The sequence below is a fragment of the Dipodomys spectabilis genome, unplaced genomic scaffold, assembly GCF_019054845.1.
Source record: "Dipodomys spectabilis isolate Male_0828 unplaced genomic scaffold, ASM1905484v1 ptg000162l, whole genome shotgun sequence".
NCBI lineage: Eukaryota > Metazoa > Chordata > Mammalia > Rodentia > Heteromyidae > Dipodomys > Dipodomys spectabilis.
The window spans coordinates 3558608-3571588 of NW_024870839.1; the positions used below are offsets into that span (position 1 = coordinate 3558608).

The 12981-nt window shown below is 37.5% G+C and overlaps 1 protein-coding gene across 1 annotated transcript in view; it reads left to right on the forward strand.

The window, feature by feature from the left end:
* The window catches only part of Fat4 (FAT atypical cadherin 4), a gene marked incomplete at its 3' end in the record, with an annotated part of 96976 nt that extends 84541 nt beyond the window's left edge, over positions 1-12435 (forward strand). The window contains exons 3-6 of the mRNA XM_042692994.1: positions 1357-1618; positions 3241-3591; positions 10753-11675; positions 12261-12435. Of these exons, the coding sequence (XP_042548928.1) occupies positions 1357-1618; positions 3241-3591; positions 10753-11675; positions 12261-12435 (1711 nt within the window). The remainder of the gene's footprint in view (positions 1-1356; positions 1619-3240; positions 3592-10752; positions 11676-12260) is intronic.
* Between the last annotated feature and the right edge of the window lie 546 nt (positions 12436-12981).

The window sequence follows — 12981 nt, forward strand, 5'->3', positions numbered from 1 at the left end:
TGTTTCCCAAATCTCAGCCTCTCAAGTGGCTAGGATTACTGGTGTCAGCCACAAACAACCAACTTCTGTTGGCCTATTCTATACCTTGTTTGGAAAAATGTCTATTTGAGCCCACTTCCTTTTGTAATTAGATTGTTAGATTTTTATTTCTTGCTCATATAGTTTAGAAATTAACCTTTTATCAGATATATCAACTTTAAAAATACTACCCTCATTCCATGATTTACCTTTTAATTTTCTTTGCTTTTTACATTGCAGAAACTTTGTATCTTGCTATTGTCACTTGTCTCTTCTTTGTTTTTGTTGCCTGTGCTGGTCAGAGCCATGAAATCACTGCCAAGTCCCCTGTGGCTGGGGAAGCAGGCTTTCTCTTATTTTTCCTGCTAGAGTATATAGTTTCAGGTCTTCTGTTGAAGTGTTTAAGCCATTTGGAATTGATTTTTATGTCAACATTTTTATACGTATATATATTTTTACTAACTCTTTTTGAAAAGACTATTTCTTAGCCACTGTGCATTCTTAGCATCCTTGTCAAAGCTCAGTTGACTTTTAGGCATGAGTTTATTTCTTGGCTTTCTAGTCAGCTCAATTGGTGGAACTATCTGACGATGCTGGTAGTATATTGCTTTAAATACTGTAGCTTTGTGTCTATTTTGAAATCAATAACTGATTTTAAAATACTTAGAATTCTTTTTTCTTTCTGAACATTGTTTCATCTACTTTGAAGTCTTTTTTGAATCCATATGAATTAAAAATTCTCATCACTATAAAAAATGCCTTTCAAGCCAAGTGCCACTTATTCACATTTATGTAAAGTTACTCTGAGAATCATAGTTCGAAGCCAGCCATGGCAGCCATGGCTGTGAGACTCTTATCTCCAATTAACCAGCAAAAAGCTAGAAGTGGAAATGTGGTTAAAGTGGCAGAGCATTAGCCTTGAGGCAAAAAAAGCTAAATGAGAGCTGGAGACAGCAAGTTCAAGTCCAAGCACCACCCCCACACACACACACGTGGACACACATATATCATTAGCATTTTGATAAAGATTGAAATGAATTTGTAGATTCCTTTGGGTACTATAAACATTTTAACAACATTATGTTACAAATATATTTCTATTTCTTTGACTCTTTTGTAATTTCTTTCACTGGTGTTTATAAATTTTCAGTGTACAAACTGGCATGTTCTTTAAGTTTTCCTTTTGAAGTCTGATTATATCCTATGAAATGAAAGCCTCAACCTCACTTGGTCAACAATATGGTAGAGGAAATGAGAGAAACAATGGTCCAACTGTTCTGCTTCTCCTGCTCAGATGCCTGGTGTTTTTGTTTTGTTTTGTTTTGTTTTTGGCCACAGGGTGCCAATGCTGTGGTCACATACGCTATTATTAGTGGAGCTGATGATAGCTTCCGCCTCGACCCTGAATCTGGAGACCTCATAGCCACCAAGAGGCTGGACAGGGAGCGCCGTTCCAAGTACTCCCTGCTGGTGCGAGCTGATGACGGGCTGCAGTCCTCAGACATGAGGATCAATATCACCATCAGCGACGTGAATGACCACACGCCCAAGTTCTCCCGGCCCGTGTATTCTTTTGACATCCCAGAAGACACTAGTCCTGGTAGGTGACCTGCCTGTCCTTCAGGCCACTTTGTTAACAGTTTTCTTTGGCAATAATCATGGGACATACTAATTAGTAACTAGTCTTATTACATTCTACCAGTTATTATATACATACATAATATATTACATATATACCAGTTGCTTTACATATATTACATGTATACTTAATATATCACATATATACTTAATATATCTATACTTAATATATCACATACTTAATATATCACATATATCTGTAATACTATTTATATATATTATATGTTGAATTTTTGAATCTGTTAATTAACTTTTTTTGGTGAAATTAGTGAACAAATTGCTAGGTTCTGGGGGGGTTGTTTGAGAGCAAATGAGGTTAATATTTATCTGATGACTAATTATGATATTTCTGTCCCTAGAAATATTTGTTAGGGTTTTGAGTAACCTGTCTTGATACCCTTAATTTCGGTTCTTAAAACTGATATGATTGTGTTCCTATGTATAGAAATAGCAAATTATGTGGAAGCTCATTTCTGAATTACCAGGAATCAACTGTAGCTGAGTGGCTCAGGGCAAATGGATTAACTTATCATGGCTTGACACACTTGCACTGTTAAAAGCAATCAATAATCCTGGTAGAAGCATTTCTTTAGTTTTCTTGCCTGTGGCTCAAGATAAACAAGTAGTCAAGAAATGTTTTTGGATTCTCACTTGTAACATATTGTACTGTTATTGTACAATCTGAGAACTTAGTATCCTTGTTTCCAGTGTGTGTGTGTGTGTGTGTGTGTGTGTGTGTGTGTGTGTATGTGCGCACACACCTTGGTACCATAACAATAGAGTAGAAAATCTTATCTAAATTTTGAAATATTATTTTGATTTACCTTCGGAATGAGCTTGCATGTTAAGGTATAGGTTTTTGACATTCCATTGACAAAGAAATTGAGCACAGAGAGAACTCTTTTACCCTTGGAATTGTCCATTTGTTTCCAAAAATGAGTTGCTCATGTCTTGTCTGAATTATAACAATAACAAGAGAAACTTTGTGCAATCTGCTCAGCATTTACCTGCATTATTGTGTGAAATCTACAGTTTCTTACAAGACTAATAAGCTTCAATATACAGACACTGAATCAATTTTTAAGTTTATAAATTGGTAGTGTCAATGAAGAGAAGAAGAGTGTGCAAATGCAATCACAATATTCAGGGTACACATGTGAGCATGGAGCCAGGTGACTTGAGGGGAGGGGTGAAGGTGAGAGAGAAGGGGGAGAAGATGGAAGGGGAGACATTGGTCAAGATTCATTGTACTCAGAAACTGATATGTTGAATTAAAATCCCTTTGTACAACTACTTAATGATCATTAAAAGATTAAAAACAATTGGTAGTGCCTAGTGGAAAACAGAAGTAGGATTCATTCTAAAAGACATTTATGGGAAAATCCCAGCCACAGGGTATCTCATATGATACAGGTTTTCAGATATGTGGAAAGGCTGGTGTGGATGACAATGTGGAATTCTGTAGTACTGTGTGAACAGCATCTTCACAGGGTATCTTTCCGATGACTCCATATATTCAGTTAGTAATTTCTCAATTACCCTTGCTCTGTTAATTTTAGTCCATTCGTTTATTCTTCTCAACAGGTTCCTTGGTAGCAGCTATTTTAGCTACTGATGATGACTCCGGTGTGAATGGAGAAATTACATACATTGTGAATGAAGATGATGAAGATGGAATATTTTTTCTGAACCCTGTTACTGGAGTCTTCAATTTGACCAGAGTATTAGATTATGAAGCACAGCAATATTACATCCTCAGTGTTCGTGCAGAAGATGGTGGGGGACAATTTGCTACTGTTAGAGTTTACTTCAACATACTTGATGTCAATGATAACCCACCCGTCTTTAGCCTCAGTTCGTACAGCACCTCCTTGATGGAGAATCTGCCTCCAGGCTCTACTGTCCTGGTGTTTAACGTTACCGATGCAGATGATGGTATGTGATTTACTAAGTATGGCCTAAAAAGTCATCAAAACCTGATACATATATATTCATACATATATATTCATATACATATAGGTGTACATAGATACATATGCACATATATATGCTGAATATACACATATATGTATGTATATATGTACATATAATGTAATAGTGCAATTATATGATATATCATATATTATTACGCTATATAAATATATCTTAATATTAATGATCTATGCAATATATTATATTGTATAATAATATAACAATAGAGGATTTGATTATAATAATTTATGATTAATTACATATTTATTTTTTGCTGGTGGACTGAAGCTTGAACTTAGAGCTTCCTGCTCTTGCTTAGCTTTTCTGTTCAAAGCTAGTGCTCTTCTACTTGAGCCATAACTTCCTTCTAGCTTTTTGTTGGTTCATTGGAGATAGGAGTCTCATGGATTTGTGCGCTTAAGCTGGCTTTGAACCATGATCCTCAGATCTCAGCCTCCTAACTAGCTTATAATCATATGTATGAGCCACCATTGCCCAGAGGTTTGTGTTATATTTAAGTATTTATATATTTATCTATATGTTTATTTGCCCTAACTATTCTGTGGGCACACACACACACACACACACACACACACACACACCTACACACACATAAAATGGGGGAGAAGTGGTATTATAATTTAACTATAAAGAACTTTAAATCTAAATAATTTAAATATTTTCTAATAATGTTACACAATAACCATGTGTATCAATTTGCCAATGTCATATTTTGTTTTCACACTGAATCTATAGCAATATTTCAAGTTAGTAAAGTAGAAGTCATAAACTAAATTTTTGGTAAATTTCACTTACATAAATAAAATTATTTATGCTTGCATAGATTATTTAAACTGGAAAAGAATAAAACTAGGAAGCAAAAGGAAACCATGGGTGTGAGGGCTTGGCTCAAGTTGTAAAGCATACATAAGTAGTATTTGGTCTTGGGTACTGGGGATTGAACTCATAGCCTTGCACTTGCTAGGTAAGTGCTCTACCACTAGAGTGAACCTCCACCCTAAATTATATAGTATTAATACAAAATTATAGTAATATTTTATGTAGAAGAGAGGCTTCAGATCATTTAACTTATGATTTATAAAATGCTTGCATAAAATCAAAAAAATTATCTGTACACACATTTGATGTGTACTTATTGCCAGAGCACTTGCGACACTTAGTTTTGTTTTGTTTTTTTTTTTAAAACACTTTTCTCCCTTAGCCTTTCTTCTATAACCTATTTTATAAATGCACGTGTCTGGTACTATAGCATTATTGATGCCAATATTGCATAGATTATCAGTGTCTCACTGAATTATTCAGAGGGTTAGTTAGCATATCTTGTTTTCCTTCCCATTGGATCCAGTCCATAAAACAAAGCACAGGACTTTGGAGAGGAAATCTATCTCTAGTCTGAGCATCTGGATTCTGAACTTGGCACACCAACCGTAACTTTAGAATTTCCTGGTTCTTACTGATGTAGATGATTTGTACAATCGACCTCAATGTTCATTCTTCCCTATTCTTAGTTCTCCTTCCGGGGCGTATAGAAATACCACTTAGGAAGATATTGAGGTAAAAGACATATTTGATGTATATTTTAATAAACAGAATTGGGATTGCTTTTCTTTAGAATTCTTTTGACTGAGTACATTTTGAAATCTACTCCTTTTATCCAAACATAGGGTAGAATCAGGCACCTGAATATATGTGAAACAGATGTAGCTCTAACATTATGATTATTATAATCCTTGGTAGTAAAAAACATAATAAGTATGGCCTGGCACCAATGGGTTATATACCTTTAATCCTAGCTGCTCAGGAGGCTGGATTCAAGGACTGCCTGGGCAGGAAAGTCTGTGAGAGTCTTATCTCCAATTAACCAGAAAAACCCTGGAGTAGAGCTATGGGCCAAATGGTAGAGTGCTAGCTTTGGGCAAAAATTTTCAGGGACAGAGCTCAGGCCTTGAGTTCAAGCCCCAGGACTAACACACACACACACACACACACACACACACACACACACACACACCCCCAAAGATGATACTTGGTATTTCTAAAATGTGCAGGTTGGCTCCAGTTAGAATGCTCATGCACAGTTGATGCTAATGTTTAATTTGGATTATTTCTCCCTATTATCATAACCTTTGTTTATCTTCTCTGTTCCCTGATCATGAATATTTACAACACTATATATTTGTATAATTCTATGGTGAGAGTTTTCCATTCTAGTCAGAGATCCTTATGTTTCAAAGCATTGTCTCTATTTTCAAATACATTCCATTTAGACTCATAACTTAAAATGCAGGGCAACTGGGAAAAGAGAAGGAAAAGCATGCTTTGGAATATTCCACTCACATGTAACTACAAGTATATATTACTGGCTGACTCCAAAACATTTTAAAATGGATTTTTCCCCTTTAATTGTGTTGCATAAATGTTTTAAGCTACATTTACCCATTGTTTTCATTTTGAATGCTTTTATCAGGGTAATTTCCTGTACCTTGACCTAAAATATAGGACATAGTTCTTACTTTTTTGAACTTTAAGGATAATGATAAGAACAAACTTGCTTATAAAATTACCAACACAGTGACACTCAATTCTCTAGTTATCCCACAATTAATATTAGTTAGATATTTCAATATTAATAAATTAATCTTAAGCACTGCTTCAAGGGTTCATAGTGAGGGGGCATACTGACCTTCTAGATCAAAAGTTCAGTATTAAGATAAGTCTAACATATTAAATAGATTCTTTCTGTAGAGATTTGGAATGTAGTACTTATTGTTATACCATCATTTCATAAGTCTAAGGCAAATTCTTTATGAGTTTCATAAATAGATAATTAGTATCTCGAAGCTTCTCTGTATATAGTTTAGAAAGTACATTGGGGAAAATTACGAGAAATTAGAGCCTCATAAAAATATCCAGGATTGATATTATCTTAAGACTGCTTCTTGTAATAATAATAATGCTAATATGTCTGAATAATTGTATCCTGAATGCTTAGAGCAGGGTTCCAATGGCCCCGGGAGCTGCTTCATCATAACTAGTTCTGTGGACACATACCAATTTTTGCACACATATTAAGGCAATATTTGTAGTTATGAATACATATATACTTCATAATATAAAGTTATGTATCTGTAGTTCTTAAGTGCATCTTATCATCTACATTATGTATTTATGTACATATATCATTTATTTCATCTATTATCTGTTAATGCACTTATTTATTCTTTGTTCTGGTACTAGGGCTTGTATTCAGAATCTCTTAGTCTTGTTTAGTTTTCTCTGTTCAAGGCTGATGGTTTACCACGTGAACCATACTTCCACATCCTTTTTTCTCTTTCATCATTATTGTTATTTTGGGTAAACTGGACAAGAATGAGGACTTTTCTACTCAGGCTGGCTTCTAACGTTTGATCTTGGCCTCCTGAGTAGCTAGGATTACAGGTATGAGTCAGTGATGTTAGGCTGTTTCTGTGTTTTATGTATTATGCTCCTTAGATCTGAACTATTACTCAAATATAAATGAGTATATGTATACATGTACCCATACAGCAATACACAGGCATACCCACACACACACACATACACACATACACACACACACACACACACCCGTTAAAACTAAGTCAAGGACCTAAATGCTTTTCAGAAAATTGAATACAAATGGTTTGAAATGCAACCTCTTTTCAGTTGAAAGATCTGGTGGACCATAAAAACCCACTGTATTCAAGTTTCAACATTTTGGGGTCAAATCTAAAAGTTAAAAACAAATGCATTTATTGTTTTATGGTTCAGATCTTGGATGCAAAAATCAAGGGTAAAATAAAAAGATCAAGGCTTTATTTTCTTTATAGACCACAAATGTTAAGGGAGAATTTTGAATTTTAATTTATCTATGGACATTTTTTGATGGGGAACACACTGCTGAAGTTCCTTATTTGCCAAGAATACAATGCCCTTTTCTTTAAAACAAAATAAATCTAGCAAGTTTCCATAGTCTGTAATTTCTAAAATTTGTTTCCTGATGGATGAACTGCTTCTTCATGTTGCAGGATTCTCTGCAAAGTATTGGGCTATTTATGTTGGTTTTTCGGTGCTAATTGTAATCATTTGTTCATTTATCATTCTGAATTAAATTTATAATCAGTTTCATTTTCATAATTCAAGTAGAAGTTGTATATTTATTGCTTCCCTTACTAACACATCCCAGCACCCATTTCCCTCTTTTAGAAGGGATTGCTCTGCCATTTACGATTAGGCTATAAAATCTCAGTATCGTATTCTTTGCTTGCTGCAGTTTAGCTGTTGACTTAAGGAGGCCGCAGCCCTGTAGGCCCAGGATTCAGACCTATGGTTTAATGACTCAGATTGCTATAGATTTATGTAGCCTTTTATAACTAGGCAAAATGTCGTGGGTATATCTAACATCTTTGGATCTTAGATATGAAAAAGTCTCATGTTTTCAGAGAACTAATTTTTTAAAATCTTTTCTCCTCAGTGTTATTTGTAGTGTTTTTTATAATGTTTTAAATAATAATCACATGTGAGTTTGGGTTTCAAGAGAGCAGGGAGCTCAAAGTGTGTTGCTGGGCTTTCTTTGACAATGTCTTTGAAAAGCCATTGAAAGTAACTAGATTCTTTAATATTCCCTCATCCACCCACAAACATAGAATCATATTTGATACTTTCTATATTGATGTATATGAAACTTGATTTCCCAAACCTGTGGTATTTATGACAAGGAATGATGCTGGTGTTGATCTTGTTTTATTGGATCTTAATATTTTTCTCCTGCTTCTAGGTTGACCTTTGTCCTCAATATTTATCCGTGATTTTTTTCTGATTCTAATGTTTATTAACATGACAATGGTCTTAAGTTGTAAGTATTAAAGGCCACAACTCATACTGAGTGGAATAACTACTTTTCTGAAGATCTACATAACCAGTGCTTACTCAAGAAATTCTGTGTCAATAAACCAGTGCCTAAAAGTTATCTTCTGAATATTTTTCCTACATATCATCCTATAGAAATAGGACAGTAAGTAGAGACAATGAAATTACAGGAAAAGAGTAATATGGCTTTATTTTTTTAAGCGTAAAAATGAGAGAGACAGACAAAGACAGAAAGAGAGGCATAGAAAGAGAAATGGAGAGATAAATGGAAAGAGGGAAATAGAGGGGATAAGGATTGGAGTGAGATGGAGAGAGAGAATGGAGAGAAAGAAAATTGGTGAGATCCAAGAAAAAGGCAAAAGTTAACTCCTGTATCCATAGAATACTGAGGAGGAGTGGGGCAGAAAAGGAGGAGGAAAGAAAGGTGGCAAGGAGAGAAAAGAAATAAGAAAAAGTGAGAGAGGCGAGAGGGGAAAGAGAAAAATAAAGAGAAATTGACAGATTGAGAAAAAGAAAGGGAGAGAAAAGGGGAGAGAGGAGAGAAGGAAGAGAGGACAGAGAGGAAAATTCAAACTAGGAGAAAAAAGAGAGAGAAGACAGAGAAGGCAGGAAGAGAGAGAAAGATTAAGATAGAGAGATAAGAGAGACAGTGATTGAGAGAGAAGAAAGGGAGAAAGGAGGGAAGAGAAAAGAGAGTTATGAGAAAGGAACAAGAGAAAGAGGGGAGAAGAGAGGAAAAAAGAGAAAGAAAGAGGGAGAGAGGACAGAGACAAAGAAGATAGAGGAGGGAGAGAGAAAAGACTTAGGGAAATGGGAAAGAGGGGAGAGAAGAGAGAAAGAGAGAAGTTGAGCAATGAGATAGAGTGTTCTATAAGACCCTTGGTAAAGCATGAGTATCATTCTCAAAGATGGAATTTGGAAACTGAAGTATCTGAAATTAACTTCAGCAATATTGGAGCTATTTATTTATAACCAATTCATATTACTCTATAGGCATTCCCTAGCACCAGAATTAAACATTTTTGTTAGAATAATCCATAAAAATGCCAGTGGCATTGTGGGGTTATGAATAAAACACTTCTTCTCTGCCTATTTTTACTAACTTCCTGTCCAATGGCTTACTAAAACCACCAGGGGAGACATTTTCTACATAAGCATAAGAATTTTTACAATCATTTAAAAAATGAGAATTTAATTATTTTTTTAACTTAGAAAGTGTCATCGATTCTTAGGGGATAAAAGATATTTCCTAACTATAGCCCAATTATGGAACGGACAGTTATATTTGGAGACTTTCGTGTATAATTTTACTATTAACAATTCTTTGAAGGAGTGCTTTTTAAAAACTTAGTATATGTGTAATAAAAGTTGAGAGGGTTATTTTTCTCAAAGGCCATTACTTAGCCAGATGCTTCATAGGAATTAAAAAGTATTTATTGGTTCTGACAAGAAATGTAAAAGTAGACTTAGTGCCCCCATGACTAATGTGACACATCGGAACGTTTTATTACTCTTCTCTGAAAATTCATGTCAGCCTCAATAAATTACTGATGTTATAAATGTTTGGCTAATAATACAGTGTGTGGCATGGTTCATGTTAGACCAGGAGGATCTGTGATAGCAACAGAAAAAGAATAAGCGTAGGCAATATGTGTCTCCGGCAATACTTGTCTCCTCTTTGCTTTCATATTTTAGCATTTTGATGGTGGAGTAAATAACAAGTTGTAGGTCATTGGTTCCCTAGATTGTAAACATCTTCTCAGATCAAAAGTTACCAGGAAAAATGAGTGTCTGTAGTTTAGTTTTTATTTTTCTTCTGTGCTGACTGTGGGGATTGAATTCAGGGTCTAGACATGGTCCCTGAGTGTTATTGTTTTGCTCAAGGAGAGTGCTTTACCATTTCAGCCACATGTTCACTTCTTGCTTTTTGTGGTTCATTGGAGATAAGAGCCTCATAAACTTTCCTGCTCAGGCTGGCCTTGAACTGGAACCCTCAGTTCTCAGCCTCCTGAGTAGCTAGGATTACAGATATATATTTATATATGAGCCACAAGCTCTCAGCTAGTGCTATATTGTTATTCATGAAGGAAGTCCAACTGTGTAGCCATAAAGTGTGTTTAGACACACGGCATCATTAAACATAAGGGCTTGTCAGCATTTTGGGTGTTAATTCTGTCTTCGGAATGTGTCTGATTTTCCTTCCCCTTCAATTCCCAGGTATCAACTCTCAACTGGCTTATAGCATTGCTTCGGGCGATAGCCTCGGGCAGTTCGCAGTGGACAAGGACGGGGCGTTGAAAGTCCTGAAAGCCCTGGACAGAGAAAGTCAGTCTTTCTACAACTTGGTGGTGCAGGCGCATGACCTGCCCACGCCCCCGGCCCCCAGGTTCACCAGCACTGCACACGTCTCCATCATTCTGCTGGACGTGAACGACAACCCGCCGGCGTTCCTCTCGCCGAAGCTGGCGTACGTCCCGGAGAACACCCCCCTGGACACCGTGGTGTTCACAGCGCAGGCCGCAGACCCGGACAGCGGCCCCAACAGTTACATCGAGTATGCGCTGCTGCATCCCGCGGGAAGGCCATTCAGCATCGGGACCATCGACGGCCAGGTGCGGCTGGCCGCGGAGCTGGACCGAGAGGCCGCCTCGAACTACACGCTGACCGTGGTGGCCACAGACAAAGGGCAGCCGCCGCAGTCCGCATCCACTGAGGTGGCGGTCACCGTGCTGGACGTGAACGACAACAGCCCGGCGTTCGTGCGCGCGGCGCACGCGGTGGAGGTCAGCGAGGACACGCTCACGGGCACCGACATCCTGCAGGTCTTTGCCTCCGACGCCGACGAGGGCCCCAACGGGCAGGTGCGCTACAGCATCGTGGATGGGAATGCCCACCAGGACTTCCGCATCGACTCGGTCACCGGTGCCATCACAGTGGCCAGGCCCCTGGACAGAGAGCGGATCCCCGTGTACCTCCTGACCGTCCAGGCCACGGATCGGGGCAGCACCCCCCGATCGGACACCTCCACCGTCAGGGTGGTGTTACTGGACGTTAATGACTTCGTTCCCACATTCGAGCTGTCTCCTTACTCCGTCCATGTCCCCGAAAATCTGGGGACACTTCCCAGAACCATTCTTCAGGTGAGTGGTAGGGTAGCTCCTGGACAAACTCCTTCTCCTCACGCGCTCCTGGATAATGTGAATACAGCTCATCTCACAAAGGGCAGTCTGCTATCATGACATCTAAAGCATACTGATTTTATAGATTAAACATCGCATTTCAGCTGTGTTCCTTTGTGTGCAATTGTATTATGTGTACTTATGCCTGTGTGTATTGTAAACTTTTGTTTCACCGTGGAAATGATCTCTGCATTCTATTTACATAAAATGATGTCAGGGTTTGAAAAAATGGTCATAAGTATTGCCCATAAATATTTATTTTGTGAGCAATCTCTCCCTGAAACTGCTATGAAAATGCAGTTTTCATGAAACTTCCAGAAAGACTGCACATCTGTTTTCTGCAAATTTTTTGTGTACATCTGTGTGCATGGCACATCCTCTCTTTTTTTTTTTTTTTGGCATTTTTATTTTGCGATTTAAGGGATATTTTGGAAATTGTGTTAAGACATTTCATCCTCATCATCTTTTGGATGTTGTATTTCATTTCACGGTAGGCCTCAGAACTTGTTTACTCTCATCCATCATGCGTATCATGCTGTTTTACAGGTGGTGGCAACAGATCATGACCAGGGACAAAACAGCAAACTCTCCTATGTTCTGTGTGGCGGTAACGAAGAGCAGGCCTTCACACTTTCAGCCAGTGGAGAACTAAGAGTGACCCAGAGCTTGGATAGGGAGACAAAGGAACATTTTGTTTTGTTAATTTCAGCTACAGATTCAGGTAAGTGTAAGTGCATTACAACTTTGTTAAGTGGTTTGAATAATTCCTTTGCTACTCTATGAAAATATTATTATTATTATTTCTACTATTACTACTATTATTTTTATTGGTACAAGTCCTGGGACCTGAACTCAGGGCCTAAAAGTTTTCTTTGAGATTTTTTGTCTTTTGTTTTGCTTTTTGTCCCTTAAGGTTAACTTTGTAGGTCTTGAGCCACACCTTCACTTCCAACTTTTTGGTGATTATTTGGAGATAAAAGTCTTGCAAGCTTCCCTGTCCTGGCTTGCTTCTAACCAAGATCCTCACATAAGCCTCCTGAGTAGCTGGGATTATAGGAGTGAGCCACCAGAGCCAGGCCAACTTCTGTATTATTAAATGAGCAATTTGTTGGGTTTTATTAAAAGCCTACATCTCAGTAGGTGAGTTAGTAGCATGTAGCTCCACAGTTAGTAGCATGTAAATTGTCTGGTGAATTGTATGTGTAAGTGGTGAGAGCTTCAATGCATCACAAGCAAAACTCTGTCTCTGTAAAAGAGACAGGGTCTG